This window comes from Punica granatum, chromosome 1, assembly GCF_007655135.1.
Source record: "Punica granatum isolate Tunisia-2019 chromosome 1, ASM765513v2, whole genome shotgun sequence".
In the NCBI taxonomy this organism is placed as follows: Eukaryota; Viridiplantae; Streptophyta; class Magnoliopsida; order Myrtales; family Lythraceae; genus Punica; species Punica granatum.
Window position 1 is genome coordinate 21,140,349 of NC_045127.1, and position 19,961 is coordinate 21,160,309.

The window sequence follows — 19,961 nt, forward strand, 5'->3', positions numbered from 1 at the left end:
AATGAGTTCGATATCGCTATATCGACTCATTTGGGTATGCATACACTTTTAAACTTAACCACCAAGTGGCCGTGAGATATCGCTCCCGTTTCGTAGGAGGGACAAATCCTATCTTGGTCACTCACATTCCTCTTTATGCTCTGTGATATACCCAATAACTGTCTTTATAACCGGCCTGTTACGGTGGCGTTTGACAGTATTAAAGTATATGACAACATGTAGGAATCCATGGTGACCTCAAGTCAAAGGACCATTACACAATGGTCACTTTGAGATATGCTAATGACAGTCAAGTAACAACCAATGTAGCAATCTCATGGCAGGTCAGTCCAATACACATTACTCTTAATGTATACATGTGGTGTGACTTGATATCTCCATATCCATGACCTGTAAGACTTGGTCATCAATCAACACCCACACTAGTCTAACCGTATTATCGTTGTCCTAATTAACGATAATACTTTGACTAGGGAAATTTAGGAATAATGTTCGGTAATTATAGGATCTACACAATAACATAAATGCCTCGTAATATAATGAAATACATGTCATATTACATAACTAATGATAGATTGCCTCTAGGGCATACACCAATTCCTAACATAATCGCGCCAGGACATCAGCGATTACTGGAACCTTTTCAGCTTCTGTGGTCGTTCAGCAGCCACTTGCTGTGGCTGTTCCTGGCCACGTAAAGGCCATATCGCAGCTGACCTTTCAACCGAGAGAGATCATATGTTCGGTGATCTAAACCCGATTAGAAGGAACGATTTCTCGTACCCGATCCGATACTGATTTATCAAACACTTTAATAAATCACAATCAACCACCAAAGGGTGGCTCTGATACCACTATTAGAAAACCGAGCACGTTTGCAGCGGAAAAGTTAATTACGGTAAAAATGAAATTTTTATCACGTGCTCGTTTAATCGAAAACTTCAAGATCATATCTTGACATAAGAATCGCCTTCTAAACGAATAGACAACATCACATATCGAATTTACAAGAAAAGTTTATACTTTTATACTAACCTTGTTTATTTGAGTCGATCAAACTAACCGTCCATGTGTCCGGTCTCTAGTTCGTCCATACGAGCACATCTCCACTGTGATTAGACTCCTCTCGTCCCTGTACGGATCCGAATGTGGACTCTCGTCGAGGCCCACATTGCGCGCTTTTGGATCGCGCGGCTTGGGATTGTCCACCTTCCCATGGGGACGCGTGACGGACACGCGTGAGAGAAGGAGTCGCCACTTATCATTTTACGACCCGAAGGTCGAGGGCGGATAAGTTACCCGGGGTCTAGGGGTATGGAACACCTAGTTTGTCGTTAAGGCATTGATCTGTGCGGAACCGGAAAATCCGTGTTCGGGAGTTCATGTTACGTGCGGGCCTAAATCCCGCCCGCCCTTTCGGTACTCTGGTTTACAAGGCTTGCATGTTTTATGATTTACCGCATGAATTAAGCTGCACTCGGCTCGCACGTTTTGACACCGGAGATTCGGTGAATTAAACGATGTCGGTGGAGAAGTCGAGAGAGAAGTAAACCCGTGTGTCGGGGAATTGGTTCACAATCTTATGTTACAGTTCATCGAACCATGGAGGTTGAATCCCTGCGTGAACCAGAATTGCGAGTTATTGGATTTACTTTTCTTTGGGCAAGCATTAGACCGATTCGATTAATTCGACTCTCGGACCGTTCGCTCACCGACTGGAATTCTTACAGAATGAATGTACAAAATAAAATCCTTACAATGCTATTAGAAATACAATAAAATATAAATTACAAATGATCGAATTCCAATTGATTCGCATTCGGTTATTATTCCGCTCTAACTCACCGTGAGTTTAGGGAAAAACTGAAGAACTGAAATTCAATGTACGCTCTCACTGAATAGGGCGTCGGACCCTGTGATCGTTGATTAGGGCGTCGGACCCTGTGATCGATGATTAGGGCGTCGGACCCTGTGATCGATGATTAGGGCTTTGAACCCTAATATTATCCGGCCTAAGAATCAGGCTCAACCCGTATGGCAAACAGGTGCGGAAAGATAGCACGCAACATGTTAATAACAGACAAGGTGTTTGTTATTGTCGTGTTTACGTGAATTAACAGATTATTAACCCAAGGGTGTTTTTTGCGAGCAAATGCCATATGCTAAGCAATCAAACACGTGCCAATGTTTTAGCATTCGACTTTTGTTAGAAACTTGAAAAAAAGAGTCAAATCTCATGTGTGTGGATTGCTTTTACAGTTGTTCTGTATTGTGACACTGAATTTCCACTAAATTAGCCAAACTCGTGTTTTGACTCTAGATTTGGAATATAGAATTCCTCCTAACCATTATCTAGTGTTTGGTTAGGTCGAGTGAAAGGTTAATCAGCATTTTGTATGTTTTCTGATAGAGATAACCGTTCTAGTTACCCGAGTCTATGTTAGGATGACAGAAATTCATCAGTTAGATAAGAAAAGGCTATGCAGATGAACCTGCACCTGAACAGGTAGCCCGTTCTTATCCCGTACTATAGTGTTCTTGTCATGCTAACCCTAGGGGCGTCGCTTAATTGTGAAAAGATTATTTTACCCTTTATTTGAAAATTATTTTCAGAAAAGGGGAAACATCGTAGTGCGGGCCACCTCGGCCTGTAGCCGGTGTCAACCAAATCCCTGGATCGTCCAGGGTCGCGCGTTTTGGGTTTTGAAATTGATAAGTTTGAAAAGGGCACCAACGTCATTTGACAACTCATCGACGCGAGTTATCAGTTAATGGCCAATTCGTGTAAACTTTATCAGTGTGAAGTGGGTTTAATCATGTGAGCGTCCCGATTAACCCATTTGTGGAATTAATGCTTAAGGGTTGTGTCGAATGCATTAATTATGAAAACGATTCGTGACTCAGCGACCAAGACAATTCCATAAGGATCGAGGATAATTTGGTCCAATGACCGAAACTACAATCGTAACCGAATGGACCCGAATGAGTCATCGAATACTCGAATCCATGCATGCTTTGTTTTGAAAAGACATTTTCATGCGATATTGCGACGATAATGTAAATTGTAAATTACACGAAAGCCGAGAACAGACTCAAAATGGGAAGAGGAAGCCTCATGCAACCCGTACGAGTCTAAGAGGCTCTCGGTTACTTCTCCTTGGAGATAGCCGAGAGGTCCCATAGCCCGAATGAAGCATTCAAAATATCTTAGGGACTTTATTCTAATAAACATAGATAATATGCGAATAATAGAATAAACTTTATTGCCGTAAAAGAAATTATCCAAATACATAAATCAAGCTCTAGGACAATCACTAACACTGGCTACCTTGACCCCAAGTCAAGATCTCAAAGGTAAACACTGACTCCTGCTCGACCGGTTTCCTTGCGGCAGTCTTTGCTGTCACTGACCATGGCAAAGGGAAAGACACTCAAGTGCTCGCATATAACCTTCAGAAAACGACTTACACATGTGAAAATTATCAGCCACTTCCGGGAAAAAAATTAAGGATTTCCCCAATTGGAAAATTTCAATTCTCGTCATGCCTTTAAATAAATAAACATTGGAAAACTCGGGGAACTTTCTCCTGCATAAATTGTATACGCCAAACAAGCCGGAGTGTATATACTATATATGTTTGCTGGAGAAATAGGTTTCGATGCGATTGATACCATATCCCAGTGCAGCAACATGAGGTTCCGAGTACAAATCCCATCCATGGGTGTGGGGAATTATAATCTTACATGAAAAAAAAAAGTGAAAGAATAATCATGAGTTTATATGAAACTTAGATACCGTCACTTAACAGCTTGAGCTTTTAAATGAAAATTTTCCCAAATTCGTATAAACCCAATGAAAATTTAATATGGTATCATCGCCAAGGTTACGCTTATGCGCACCCACGGACGTGTGCACACCCACACCACGCCATGCCCATTATGTCCGAGTGCAGCCGAGAGTGCGTTTCATATTAGTGTCCCCTCTCGTCCAGGCATGGAAGATGAGCCCGGCTCGAGGTCAATTGTTGAGGGCCGGTGTTTAAGGGCACGTGACAATGTGTAGTCAGAAATAGATCACACGTTGCACGTGAAGACGGGTGTTGAGGAGTAAAATGGGATAAATTCCAAATCGAAAAAGAAAAGGAAAATTCATAAGTTAATATATACTTGAGTACTACCACTTATCACTTGAGTTTTTAAGTGAAAATGGGTCCGGGCCAGTATAAACACATGGAAATTTAATAATGGGTTTCTCACTCTTTTTTCTTTCCCCCTCTCCCATCTCCTTCAAGGTCCTTTAACTTCATTATACCGAAAAAGACAAGGGAAAAAAAATTACGTCAGCAAAACCCCTGCTTGATCAAACCCATTTCTTCACTTGCTGGTTCAGGACTTGCTGTGACCTTGCGCCAGTCAATGTATCGCTCTTGGCTGTAACGTTTCATGGAAATCTCGCTTTCCATCAAATTAGACTGAACTTCTGATGTAAGCCGAATCAGTTATCACTGAGATCATTCCGTTACAACTACTCACAGTAGGAACAAATGACAAAAATTGAGAACCCCTAAGTTTTTGGTTAGTTCAAGTCCGAAAATCTTCAGCAGAGATTGATAAGTAAAAAGTAATTGTAGAATTCTTGAATAGACATGCAGAATTCTCTTCGGCTGGAATGGAATACATTATCTCTATAGACACCTAATTTCAGCCCATCGCTGAATACAAGACCATCAAGACTTATTACAGTTGTACATTACTAGTTTAGTATGTTAATATTTTGAGTATCCCGTATTTTTGTATAGCATCTTTATTTTAGGCTAGATATCCTGCCTTTCTCTATATGTCTAGAACTTTCTTCTTACCGCTGAATGTATTTTGCTCATATAAGGGATTTCCCTGGTAAATGAAATTTAATTGAGAATTTGCAGACATTGCTGCACCTCTCTCTTTTCCGGTCCTATCATCTTCTCTCTCAGTTTCAACATGGTATCAGAGAAGTGAAGCCTAAGGGCCGTGTGGTTGAATTACAATCACATTCTCAATCTCGGCAAATCAGTCAGCCGACTCCTTAATCAACCATGTCTGGAGGAAATACAATTACAGCTGCTCTCCCTCCTGCAGGAACCGTTTAGGTCGAAGCTGCACCACTTCCAGCAGCGCCTGCAGCAACATTGGTGTCTCCATACACCGTAACTTCGGCTGATGGATCAGTTTTGCGACTCACTGAGTGCAAACTGAATGGAGAAAACTATCTTACCTGGTCTCGACTGATGCGGATGGCTCTCCGTGCAAAGAACAAGGTAGGGTTTATCGATGGAACTCTACCTAAGCCTGCAGATGGTGCCCTCAACAAGCCATTATGGTTGATGGCGAATTCTCTGGTAGTTACATGGATGATAAACTCATTGGAAAAGGACTTGCAACCGAGCATAGCATGCATTGAGAATGCTCGGATCCTCTGGGAAGATTTGAGGCAACGTTTTGCTCAGGGAAACGAGACACGGATTTACCAACTGAAGAGCGAGATATATACATATCGACAGGAAGGGAAATTGGTGGCCGAGTACTATGGGTCTCTTAAGGGGCTTTGGGATGAACTAGACAATCTCCTCGAGTCTATGACCTGCTCCTGTGCGTGTGTTTGTGGAGCAGCACATAATCGACTGGGGCTGAGAGAAAGGGAGAAAGCTCATCAGTTTCTCATGGGATTAAATCTCGAGTTTGCTACGGTTCGTTCCAACATACTTAGCATGGATCCTTTTCTTAACCTTAATCGTGTTTATCAGATGGTCTGTCAGGATGAGCGACAAAGGACCATAGTTCGTTCCCAGGAGACACAAAGATAGGAAGCTACTGCATTTGCCGTAAAGGCAGTAGATGATGGCAGACCTCTAACGCAGCAAGGTGGAAACCGACCTCATTGTGACTACTGCAATCGAATTGGGCATACAAGGAGCACCTGTTATAAACTGAATGGGCGCCCAACGAACTCGGATGGACATCGAAATTCTGGTGGCTGGGACAGTCAGTATAAAGCAGGAAATTCGAAAGGATCGAAAGGGGGTCTCGGTAAGAAGCATCACGGTTTTCAAGGGAAAAGGTCTGGAGGTGGTTTCAATCAAGCAAATGCAGTACAAACAGTGACTCAGTCGTCTCCAACGTTGCCATTTTCTGAAGAACAAATTCAACGGCTGCTCAGTCTAGTCGGGCCTGATGAAGATGGTGAAAACCAGACCGGTAATCGATTTAATTTCGTATCTTGCAATGAGACGTGGATTATTGACACCGGAGCCTCTAGACATATGACTGGTTGTTCTCGTTTCTTATTTGGCTCATCATTTTTGCGAGATGATTCACCCATTTTTATTCCAAACGGAAAATCAGTTCAGGCTACACATACTGGCAATGTGCACATTGGAGGCAATTTCGTATTATCTAAAGTCCTGCTTGTTCCAGATTTCAATTGCAATCTCATATCTGTTGCGCGGTTTCAGAAGAAATGAATTGCCATATAATATTTTCCTCTGACTTATGCATTATTCAGGACCGCGTGTCGAGGAAGATGATTGGAGTCGGTGAGCTCCATGGGGGAGTCTATCTTTTGCGGTATATTGCCCAAACTCGTGAAGTTAATAAGGTGGCGGTAGTAAGAGAGAATGATGTGTGGCACAAAAGATTGGGACATCCATCTCCCCGTATCGTTATTCCCGATTTATTGTTGAAGAATGATATGAATAAGGATTGTGAGGTTTGCCATAAAGCCAAGCAAACTCGATCTAAATTCCCGAGTAGTTTTAATAAAGCGAGCTCTATTTTTCAATTGGTGCATGTTGATATATGGGGTGCTTATAGAGTTCGTTCTCATTCGGGTGCATATTATTTTTTAACTATAGTCGATGACTTCAGTAGAGGCTTGTGGGTTTATTTGATGCGAGACAAGTCAGAGGCGAAACGATATTTAATGAATTTTTGCAATCTCGTGCAAAATCAATTTGATACAAATGTGAAGATAATTCGAAGTGACAATGGGTCGAAGTTTCTGTCTCGAGACATGCAAAAATACTATTCACAGAAGGGAATTATTCATCAAACTTCATGTGTTGACACTCCTCAACAAAATGGGCGAGTTGAGCGAAAGCATCGGCATCTCCTAAATGTTGCACGGGCATTACTTATTCAAGCCTCTCTACCGGGAAAATTTTGGGGGGAGTGTATTTTATCGGCGACTTATTTGATCAACATCACGCCTACTCCAATATTATCCGAGAAAAGTCCACACGAAGTATTATTTGGCAAGGTTCCTATCTATTCACACTTGAGAGTGTTTGGCTCTCTCTGTTATGCGCAAATAAGACCACCACCTACGAATAAGTTCAAGGAACGAGCACGGAGATGTATTTTTATGGGATATCCCCATGGCAAGAAGGGATGGCGTGTCTATGATTTAAAGACCAAAGAATTTTTCGTCTCAAGAGATGTCAATTTTTACGAGAATACGTTTCCCTTTCGAAGCCTCAGGAACAAATGGAACGGAAATGGGCACACCACTGCACTGGGAAGAAGAAGACAATGCGGGCCAGCATGATGAAATCCACAGTCCATTATATGAAGTCGGTGTGGGAGGCCTAGAAGAGAGCCCAATAAGGCCAGTTGACAGTCCAGTGGGTCACATAATTCCGGGTCCAGCTTCTCCGGGTGGCGTCTCCTCTTCGTCCGGGAAGACCAATCCGCTGCAGGAATTCGGCCCAAGCTCAATTCAGAAGCCGGCCCATTCTCCATTGAATGCAGACAGGAACTCTGCTCAATTTCCTCCATCACCGGGCTTCACAGGGGAGCTCGACATAAATCCAAGATCACCATCAGACATAATTTCAGAGGATGCTTCCATCTTACGACGATCCAATCTTATACGTAGGCCGCCTTTATTCCTAAAGGACTATGTATGTCATATGGCAATGATCGAGTCTTCTTCTCTTGGCTTAACCGAATCTCATAATTTTTCGGGTACACCGTATCCTCTCCGTAACTATTTATCATATACGGGTGCTACCGATAAATACATATCGTTCCTTGCCACTTTAGATTTAGATGTCGGACCCCGTTCATATAGAGAGGCTGCTCGTGACCCGCGATGGCAAGCGGCTATGGCAGAGGAACTCCGGGCGCTTGAACTCAACGGTACCAGGACTATGAGTAATTTACCCCCAGGAAAGAAACCTGTTGATTGTAAATGGGTCTACAAAATTAAGCGTCATGCTGATGGGTCTATTGAGAGATATAAAGCCCGTCTCGTAGCTAAAGGATTCACGCAAGTAGAAGGGGTTGATTTTAGTGAGACTTTTGCTCCTGTTGCCAAACTTGTGACAGTTAGATGCTTTCTTGCTGTTGCTGTTATGAAGAAATGGGAAATCCATCAGATGGATGTACATAATGCCTTCCTTCATGGTGATTTGCACGAGGAAGTTTATATGCCACTTCCACCTGGTCTCTCTACTACTCGACCAGGACAAGTATGTAGGCTTCTTAAATCTCTCTATGGCTTACGACTGGCTTCCAGGAATTGGTTTTCCAAATTAGCAGACGCCTTATCTGCATATGGATTTAAGCAGTCCGGAGTTGATCATTCTCTTTTTACTTACTCTAAGAGACACTATCTTCATTGACGTACTCGTCTATGTGGATGATTTATTAGTCGCCGGGAATTCACCTACTCATTGTATCTCGTTCAAAAGGTACCTCAGTTCTTGCTTTCGCATTAAGGACTTAGGCACTTTACAGTATTTCCTTGGCATAGAAGTGTCTCGTATGGATTCAGGGTTGTTTCTTTGTCAACGGAAGTATGCCATTGACATTTTATCTGAGTGTGGAATGCTTGATTCTCGTCCTTCTAGTTTCCCTATGGAGCAGAATCATCGACTTTCCTCCGATTCCGGTGCCCTGCTTGCTGATCTAGGACAGTATCGTCGACTTGTTGGGCGTCTTCTCTATCTCACTATCACGAGGCCAAAAATCACCTACTCTGTCCAGATTCTATCGCAGTTTATGCAGACACCTCGTCAAGATCATTGGGAAGCAGCTACTCGTGTGCTTCGTTACATAAACCAATCACCAGGGCAAGGAATCTTTATTCATCCAAAGTCATTGGAACTAGCTGCATTCTGTGATTCTGATTGGGCTAGTTGCCCTATGACCCGGCGTTCTATCACTGGCTACTTTATAACTATTGGAGGTAGTCCCATCTCTTGGAAAGCAAAGAAGCAAACCACTATTTCGTGCTCTTCTGCTGAAGCAGAATATAGGGCCATGGCTGCTACTGTTAGAGAGATCATCTGGCTACGTAACTTATTATCGTCTCTTGGTGTCACTTTTCCTCGACCTACTCAACCGTTTTGCGATAATCAGGCAACACTTCACATTGCTGCCAATCCAGTCTTTCATGAACGTACGAAGCACATTGAGATTGATTGCCATTTCATTCGTGACCATATTAAGAACAATGTCATCACTACTGCACACGTCTCCACAAAACATCAATTGGCAGACTTGTTCACTAAGGCATTAGGACGGGATCGTTTTCTGTTCCTTCTCGGCAAGTTGGGTGTTCGTAATCCTCACGCACCAACTTGAAGGGGGGTATTACAGTTGTACATTACTAGTTTAGTATCTTATTATTTTGAGTATCCCGTATTTTTGTATAGCATCTTTATTTTAGGCTAGATATCCTGCCTTTCTCTATATGTCTAGAACTTTCTTCTTACAGCTGAATGTATTTTGCTCATATAAGGGATTTCCCTAGTAAATGAAATTTAATCGAGGATTTGCAGACATTGCTGCACCTCTCTCTTTTCCGGTCCTATCATCTTCTCTCTCGGTTTCAACAAGACTAAAGGAGGAGGCTGGGGCAAAATCGTCCACGGTCAACGAAAGTCAACCTGGAATGACCCAAGAAAAACTATCTGCAATCGACCCCGGTGGATAGTGGTGAGGTTGATCATCACAGGCTGCACGCGAAGAGAGTAAGAATCGAGTGGTAATTACATTGGTCAAAGTCAAACTTGGTCAACATTGATGATTGAAAATGTGGACCATCGACTACGATTGAACTAATCAAGACTCATGGTGTGGACTGTTCTGACATTTGACCTTTCCTCGGTTTGGGTCAAGAACGATCAAGCCGGTCAAATTTTGCTGAGATTAAAATTGGTCAAAATTGATCAACATTTTTCAAAGTCAAACTTGGTCAAAGTTGATATCAACATGGGTAACCGAGAGTATCAACCACCGGCTACAACTGGACTAGCCAAGACTCGCGTTGTATACTGTTTCGGCGTTTGACCTTCCTCAGATTGGTTCAAGGACGGTCAAGGTTTCAATTGAACAAATCAAATCAATTGCGGTCAATATTGGTCAAACCTTGATAATGATCGATTACAAAGAGCAACTGGTTGATCAATTGGCAACATCAGGTACCCCTTAGTGACATGGCGATTGTACAGTGGATAGAGTTCATCAAGACATGCATTCTAGGATTTCATTGCACCCGTGGCTCACCCCGGAGCCCAAAGATATGAATTCCCGAAATTTTGGGTGAAAGGAGGAAGGAACAGAAAATACTGTGTGTCTGTGCTGTGGATTTCGACAGAATTGACCTACTTAGCGGGAACAATCAACACCAAACATATTTTATTCTCGAAGTTCGATGAGTCGGTGCCATCTAGGCACAAGAATCACTCTGAATGCTTATCGGAGCTGCAAAATAAAATTTCCTAAAATCGGAGTGTCTAAACAGGGAATCCGAGGAACCTCAGCTGCGGGTTTGAACTCGCATCCTACGACGTACGTAATCGGGTTATGATCGATTTGACGGGTCAGTGGTTCTGAAATTCAACTCGAGGAGGGAGAATGAGAATTTAAAATGAATTATGCGCGCTATAGTTCCAGACTCATAGAATTTCGAGAATATTGAAAAATGGAGGTATCATGCAAATGAAGTCTCCCAGAATTTTCGTGAAACCTAGAACAGTTTGGAAACGCCCTATTTCACAGGAGGAATTGTATGGCGCACTTACCAATGTCAAAATCGTGCTAAATTTTGCACACATGTGCATGACACATGCCACTTTCATCTGAAAATATCTAGATCTCAGAATAATAATCTTGTAAATAAGGGAAATTCGCCCGCAGGTGAACCATCTAAGAAGCTCACATCGTCGACATCCCCATCCATCATCATCATTAGGGGGAGTACATTGGCAATTTCGTCTCTGACTTACGCAAATTGCATCATCTGAGTCCCTGAAAAAAATATTACATTGAATTCGTCCCTAGTCACATCGAAGTCATCCTTGGTCACATCGAATTCGTCCCTAGTAACATCAAGTTCGTCCCTCGTCACATCAAATTCGTCCATGGCCACATCAAATTCGTTCTTGGACACATCGAATTCTTTCCTGGTAACATCAAGTTCGTCCCTGGTCACATCAAGTTCGTTCCTCGGCACATCGAGTTCGTCCTTGATCACATCAATTTGGTACTCGGTAACATCAAATCCATCCGTCCGTCAAATCTATCGTTAACACTGAACGGAAAATATCGTATCCATCAATATCGTCCTTCTATGTAACTGTTCAATTTATTCTCTCTTTTTTGTCCCCTCTTTTATCACTCCCTCTCGTCTCTGGTTCATAACATAAGGACCTTTTTGATACATAATGACCTTTTTGATACACATCAATCTGAGCCTCTCACGGAGTTATAACAGCAAAGGACCATGGGATGGATTTGATATTACGAATGACCAAACTGATGTGACAGAGGACCGAATTGATGTGACCAGGGACAAATTTGATGTGCCCATGGACGAATTTAATGTGACCAGGGACGACTTCTATGTGACCAGGGACGACTTCGATGTGACCAGGGACGAATTCGATGTAACATTTTTTTCAGGGACCCAGATAATGCAATTTGCGTAAGTCGGGGACAAAATTGCCAGTTTACTCTCATTAGGGGTGATCGAGTTCAGATACTCTGTATTTTTCATGAAACCCGAACCCTACCTTGTAAGGGACAGGTTGCAAACCGGATCCATCCGGTTGAATCCTTGAGTTGAAACCTACCTGAAATTTGTATTATACCACAGGTTTCGGGTACCATGTTGGAACCTGTAAATTTTTTAAAATTGAATAATAGCCCCAAAATTTTTTTATTTTTAGAAACATGCCCATCCTTGTACTATTCATCGTCTTCCTCACCTCAACCCCAGCTTGTACTGTTCATTGTCTTCCCTCATCCCCAGCTTCGTCTTCTCTTCTCATCTTAGCCCTTATCGTCTTCACTTATTCCTTCTCCTTATCAAGACCACTCTCCTTTCCAACAAGGATAGTACCTCCATCGTCGACTTCATCATCTCTCAGCTTGATTGCCCAACCCTAAAATGGAGGACAACCTCCCAATTCACCTCAAATCCCTCAATTGCCCCTTAAAGATCACCAAATCCGCCCTCCGGATCCCTGCCACACCCCCACGCCTAGCCCGGCTTCCTTGCCGTCCACCACTAGCTTGTGTAGATCGAGATGTACGATGAGGATATGGCTTCGAATCAGTCGTGGAGAAGCAAAGGGGAGGGCTCGACCCGGGCTTATTTCTCTCCCACGAGAGGGCTCGATTCATCGTGGTGATAGGAGAAAGATGGATGAATTGAGGAAGGAAGGAGATGGGGAAACGAAGATGGATGGATTGAGCTGGCAAACAAACATGGGGAAGATGAACGACATAAGAGAAGAGAGAGTTAGAGTGGAAAGAGAGAGAGGGCAGGACATTTTTTAAAAAATAAAAACTTATGGGTCGTTTTGAAATTTTTAAAAAATAAAAACTTGTGGGTCATTTTGAAATTTTTAAAATGTTTGTAATAAAACGAAATAAGAGTGAATTCACTCTGTTACCAAATCAAACGCCACATAACTGTTTTTTTTTTAATTACTAACTATTATCCGATTCCGGGTATCGATTTCGGTTTCGGTTTTGAGTACCATATATGCCAGAACTGAAACCGAAATCAATTTTCGCCGGTTCCTTATTTTAATACCCGGACCCTACCCTATTTTTAATACGAGCTATCCGGACCATACCCTAACGGGTAGATTCGACCGGTTCCGGATATACCCGGTATCCGTACACACCCCTAATCACCATGCATAACGTTCATCACATACCCATTGTATCTACGTAAGTCATCTTCCAAGAAAAAACCTCTCCAAAAATTAGGAAGAACAATGAATAACCCAAACCCCTCTTGAGCTACCTTCCCTTTTGTTAGTGATATGCCCTAGAGTTTGATTTATGTATTTGGATAATTCCTTTTATGGCAATAAAGTTTATTCTATTATTCGTATATTGTCCATGTTTATTAGAATAAAATCCTTAAGATATTTTGAATGCTTCATTCTTAAGAGTTAAGAATATGAGTCACAAAGTAATTCGGTAAGAATATCTTTGAACTGTTCACGATCGTAGGAGACTTAACTGGACATTATTTCTCTTGATAGATCGTCACCTCTGTCTATTTCCATGATTAGTATATAGATACTAATGAAGCTGCAGTAGTGAGTCTCATGCTATTTGATAACTGTTATCATGATAGATATGTTGATACTTATATGATTTGTAGTCGAACGTGATGTGCAGATAATATTTATACGGTAAATTACTAATGTCAATGAATGTCATCCGGATCGTATTAGTGCATATAGTCCTTAGACCTGAGATGGAACTGATGCGGACCTCACGAAGGATTGTGAAACCCGACGACCAACTTGAATCAATTTCTAGATCGCCAAACACAGATTTAGAGAAAGATTATTATTGACCCGTTGTTTATAGAGAAACAAGAACCAACAATATCAAGATAAGGATTATTGACCCGTTGTTTATGAAGAAACAAGAACCAATAATATCAAAGTGTACCGAGCAATCACAAGCTGTCACACTTGTTCGTCCGAAGGAGTTCAATGAAGAACAAAGGAGAAAATCTCACCAAAATACTAGAATAGTCTACCTATGATCAGCTACTCAGCCTCCTTTATATAAGCCTAGGAGAAACTGGAAACTAATATACTAGGCAACTGGAATAACCTTTAGTTTCCTAAAGCCAGAAATAACAAAGGAAACTAAATAAAGGCTATCTAAAATAGTTGGCAGTCTTTTATTCCATCTTCAGCATCTCATGGCAAGTCAGTTGAATAAAGGCCTTTGGAGACCCAATTGAATTAGACTCCTCTTGGCCCAAAAAGCCCATCAGCAAGCTCTCCATAGCTTGTTGGATTTGTTTGGCCTTCGCCCGTGTGATTGGCCCACTTGGAACATGCAAGCCTCCAAGATCTTGTGCTTCAGCTCCCTCTTCACGAGTCCGACTTCCAAGCTCGTGTGCATCAGCCTCATTGTCATGCCCATGATCCTCATCATTCTCCCACTCTTCAAACGGATTCGTTCTCGAATCGAAACCTACATCAATCGGAGAAAGATCAGAGACATTAAAAGTTGGGCTAACATTATACTCACCGGGTAAATATATTTTGTAGGCATTGTCATTTATTTTGGCTACGACTTGGAATGGTCCAATTCCTCGTGGACTCAATTTGGATTTCCGTTGGTTTGGAAATCTTTCCTTCCTCATATGAACCCACACCCAATATCCTGGTTCAAAAATCACTTTCTTCTGTCCCTTGTTGGCACGTTCAGCATCTTGTTTATTCTTCTTCAAGATATGTTGCCTCGCTTCTTCATGAATCATTTTCACCATATCTGTCTTTTTATTTCCGTCAAGACTATAAATCTCACTCATAGGCAAATGGATTAGATTCAAAGGTGTTAATGGATTAAAACCATACACAATCTGAAATGGTGAGAAGTTAGTAGAAGAATGTACTGTACGATTATAAACAAACTCAATAAACGGTATGCAATCTTCCCAAGACTTCAAATTCCTTTTTATGACTGTACAAAGAAGAGTGGACAATGTCCTATTAACCACCTAGGTTTGCCCATACGTTTGGGGATGACAAGTAGTTGAAAACAACAATTTAGTTCCTAACTTTCCCCACAAGACGCGCCAAAAATGACTTAAGAACTTAGCATCCCGATCACTAACTATGGTCTTAGGTATCCCATGCAATCGCACTACCTCCCTAAAGAACAAATTAGCAATATGTGTAGCATCATCAGTTTTGCGGCATGGAATAAAATGAGCCATCTTAGAAAATCGATCCACAACTACAAAAATGGAATCTCGTCCTTTATTAGACCCAGGCAATCCTAGGATGAAATCCATAGATATATCAGTCCAAGGCTCATTAGGAACAGGTAAAGGCATTTACATTTAATGGGGTTTGACTGTTGATTTCACCTTCTTATAAGTAATACATTTAGAGCAAATTCTCTCCAAATCTCTCTTCATATGCGGCAAAAAAAAATGTTCTCTCAAAATATCCAGAGTCTTAACTACCCCGAAATGACCCATAAGACCTCCCCCATGCGACTCAAGCACAAGTAATTCACGCATAGAAGAATTAGGAATGCATAGCTTATTCTCCCTAAATAAGAATTCGTCATGCTTATAGAACTTACCAAATGCACCCTTTTCACATGCACTATATATAGCACCAAAGTCAGAATCTTGCATGAACAACTCCTTAAGATGTTCAAACCCAAGAAATTTAGCATTTAGAGTAGAGATAAGTACATATCTCCGTGATAATGCATCAGCTACCACGTTTTCCTTTCCTTGCTTGTACTTAATCACGTATGGAAACATCTCTATAAATTCGACCCATTTGGCATGTCTCCGATTCAGCTTGTTTTTCCCTTTCAAATGCTTCAATGATTCGTGGTCCGTGTGTATGACAAATTCCTTCGACCACAAGTAGTGCAGCCACGTCTCCAAAGCGCGGACCAAAGCATAGAGTTCCTTGTCATATGTAGAATAATTCAAAGCGGCTCCACTTAGCTTCTCACTAAAGTAGGCAATCGGTCGTTTTTCCTGCATCAAAACAGCACCTATACCAATCCCGGAAGCATCACATTCAATCTCGAAAATTTTCAAAAAATTAGGTAAAACCAATAAAGGTGCAGTACAAAACATTTCCTTAATCAAATTAAATGCTTACTCTTGCTCTACTTCCCATTTGAAACATATATCTTTCTTAACCACTTCCGTCAATGGAGCAGCCAAGGTACTAAAATCCCGTACAAATCGCCTATAAAAACTGGCTAGACCATGAAAACATCTTACCTTGATTACGGATTTCGGCGTCGGCCAATCCTTAATTGCTTTCACCTTTTCCTCATCAACCTGAATACCCTTGGAACTAACAACAAATCCCAAAAATACAACTCGATTCATGCAAAATGTACATTTCTTCAAGTTAGCGTATAATTTTTCATATCTCAATGCTTGAAGCACGCATCGCAAATGATGGATATGATCCTTCAAGCTCTTACTATACACCAAGATATCATCAAAATAAACAACCATGAATTTTCCAATGAAAGCACGCAAAACATGATTCATGAGCCTCATGAAAGTATTAGGCGCATTAGTTAATCCGAAGGGCATAACTAACCACTCATACAAGCCATGTTTTGTTTTGAAAGCCGTTTTCCACTCATCACCCTCTTTCATCCTAATTTGATGGTATCCGCTTTTCAAGTCTATTTTTGTAAATAAAGTGGATCCATGCAATTCATCCAACATATCATCTAATCGAGGAATGGGATGTTGATACTTTATCGTGATTTTGTTTACAGCGCGACAATCAACACACATTCGCCAAGTACCATATTTCTTTGGCACCGGCAACACCGGGACCGCACAAGGATTCATGCTCTCACGCACATGCCCTTTAGCTAAAAGCTCGTCCACTTGCCTTTGAAGTTCCTTTGTCTCCTCCGGATTACTTCGATATGCTGGCCGGTTCGGAATTGCGGCTCTTGGCACAAAATCGATTTGATGCTCTATTCCCCTTATCAGTGGCAAACGATTGGGTAATTCCGTGGGAAAGACATCTCCAAACTCCTGTAAAAGAGAGGTAATACAACTTGGCAAAGAAGAATTAAGGTCAGAGAAATAAGCCTCCTTGTAAACAAACAAGATCATTGGGTGATTAGCTTTGAATGCACTCTTGATAGAAACTCATTTTTTTCTCTTTTCTCTCAACTAACTCTTTCCTCTCATCTATAGCTGAACTCTCTTTCTTTTTACTCTCCCGAATTTCTTCCTCTCTAGTCTTACCAGTTTCCTCTTTCACTTGCTCACTCTCTTTTTTTCTTTCAATCTCAGCTTCTACCTCACTTTTCTCACAAATTGATCTCTTGATTCGGAGCTGATCCTCATACACCTGATAAGGTGTCAATGGAACAAGTGTCACCTTTCTACCATCCTTGACAAAAGAGTATCGATTCTTATACCCATCATGTATTGCCTGTCTATCGAACTGCCATGGCCTCCCAAGCAACATATGACTGGCCTACATGGGCACTACATCACAAAGAACTTTATCCTTGTATTTCCCAATTGTAAAGGAAACCAGAACTTGCTTATTCACCTTCACTTCTCCACTTTCATTCAACCATTGCAGCTTATATGGCCTAGGATGCTTCAATGTACGCAATCCCAACTTGTCAACAAGTAACTTACTAGCCACATTCACATAGATACCCTCGTCAATGATCAAACTACATAGCCGATCCTTCACCCGGCATCTAGTGTGGAATATATTTTTCCTTTGCACATCATCTCTCTCTTCTTCCTTAATTTGTACATTAAGTGCTCGCATGATTACTAAGACATTCCCCTCAGCAGCATATTCATAATCACTACTAGAATCATCTTGTGTTGGCATTGAATCACTTTCCTCCTCTTTAGTTTCAATTTCCCCACTATCCAGCATGATCATTGCCCTTTTATTTGGACATTGAGAAGCAATATGCCCAAACCCCAAACACCGAAAACATTTGATATCTCTATTCTTTTGAGGTTGGGATGTAGAGTTACCTCTCTCCTTGTTGTCCCCTTGGCTCTTGCTCATGCTCCTTTCAGCATTCGATTTGGGTTTCTCTACTGGTCTTGAGCTGGCACCCCATTTCGACTTCCAATTTGAAGATCCCGAATAAGAACCACTCTCATGCTTGGCTGGTCTCCCTCTCTTGAGTTGTCGTTCTGCTTTCATGGCCATGCTAACCATCTTTTCTATCTCCACATAATGTTGCAACTCCACCACATTAGCAATTTCTCCGTTCAAACCACATAAAAACCTGGCCATAGTTGCCTCTTCATCTTCTTCAATGTTTGCCCGAATCAAAGCTATTTCCATCTCCTTGTGGTAGTCTTTCATGCTCCTCGTCCTTTGCCTTAGAATTTGCAATTTTAAATGCAAGTCCCGATAGTAATACGAGGGAACAAATCGCCTCCGCATGACAGTCTTCATCTCCTCCCAGGTCTCAATAGGTCTTTCATAGTTTCTTCTTCTTTCCTTAACCAATTTGTCGCACCAAACGATGGCATAATCAGTGAATTCCACCGCTGCAAGCTTCACTTTCTTCTCTTCCGAGTAATTATGGCAATCAAATACAAGCTCCACCTTTCTCTCCCATTCGATAAAAGCGTAAGGGTCATTCCTCCCTTGAAAAGGTGGTATCGTCATTTTAATACTCCCAATATTCCTATCTACTCCATCTCTAATTGCTTGATCTCGCCTACCATGTCTTCACCCCTCATTCCTAACTCCTCTGGCCCTCCTCACACTTCCCACGGATGCAATTTCATCATCTTCCTCATAATCTTCACCTTCTTCATCGTGAGGATTCGCCGGCTAGCGGATTAGTCTTCTTGCATTGGGAACTTTCACATGCTGCCTGGGTTGCTCCCTCTGCATTTGATCAATTCGTTGATCTTGCCGGTCCATTCTATCACGGATATCTCCAAAAACAACTTCCAATCCCTCGAATTGTTGCTGCATGGCTTTCAAAGTAAAAGCAACATCTTGTTGGCCGGCATTACTTCCATCCCCGGTTGTAAATTCATTGCCTTTTCTTGCGAAGCTCATGTTTGCACTACGAAAATAAAATTGGTGCTAGGACCTCACAACCACTCGCTCACGTGTTTGCCCTCAAATTATCGTCACCCAACACTCGTATTTCGCTCAGTTCAATGGCTTTTTCCCTCTGATACGCTCACCACTCTTGCCTCTTTCCACTCTAATTTCCTCCCCGAAGTTCTTTAAAGAACTCAGCAACTTACAAATCAAAAGCAACTAGCTCGTAATAATTCAAAACAACAATTAATATATTGGCCCTAACTTGGACATAAACTAACAGGGAAATAAATGGTTAAAGGAAAGTTAACCAAGGAAAGATTTTAGGAATGAAGAAAGGAATATATCAGAGTAATATATGGCTGGAAAGATATGGAGGATGATATAGGGAAGGGAATATGGAAGATCAGGTATTGGGTAATTATGGGAGCAAAATCAACGAGGATCAACAACAAGGTAAATAACAACTTTAGAATGATCTGAAGCAAAGAATCCGGATCATATTGACACCGACGGCTTCTTTCTTTTCTTTCTATCTTTTTTTTTCAGCTTTATTTTTTTTTGGCCACAATTTTTTTTCTCTCTGTTTTTTTTTTTGCTACTAATCAATCCAAAACGAACAAGCAAGATGGAATGAAATTCAACAAATTGAAATGTAAAGGATAGGATAAACCTGATTTGGAGTCTAATGCTCTGATACCAAAATGATGCGGACTTCACGAAGGATTGTGAAACCCGACAACCAACTTGAATTGATTCCCAGATCGCCAAACATAGATTTAGATAAAGAGGATTATTGACTCGTTGTTTATAGAGAAACAAGATCCAACAATATCAAGACAAGGATTATTGACCCGTTGTTTATGAAGAAACAAG

At 41.4% G+C, this 19,961-nt stretch overlaps 1 protein-coding gene across 1 annotated transcript; it reads right to left on the reverse strand.

The window, feature by feature from the left end:
- Positions 1-12,335: 12,335 nt before the first annotated feature.
- Positions 12,336-18,314, reverse strand: LOC116204335. The gene is made up of 6 exons (XM_031536426.1): positions 17,598-18,314; positions 17,215-17,519; positions 16,831-17,090; positions 15,500-16,050; positions 14,708-14,890; positions 12,336-12,428 (listed from the first exon to the last, which is right to left on the reverse strand). The coding sequence occupies exons 1-6, from the start codon at positions 18,312-18,314 to the stop codon at positions 12,336-12,338; spliced, it is 2,109 nt and encodes a 702-aa protein (XP_031392286.1).
- Positions 18,315-19,961: the final 1,647 nt, after the last annotated feature.

Coding starts and splice junctions, on each gene's coding strand:
- LOC116204335 (XM_031536426.1), bottom strand. CDS start 18,314: ATGGCCAGGTTTTTATGTGGTTTGAACGGAGAAATTGCTAATGTGGTG. Junction 17,091..17,214: donor GCTATAGATGAGAGGAAAGA/GTTAGTTGAGAG, acceptor TTCTTTGCCAAG/TTGTATTACCTCTCTTTTAC. Junction 16,051..16,830: donor GCCGGTGCCAAAGAAATATG/GTACTTGGCGAA, acceptor GGATTGGTATAG/GTGCTGTTTTGATGCAGGAA.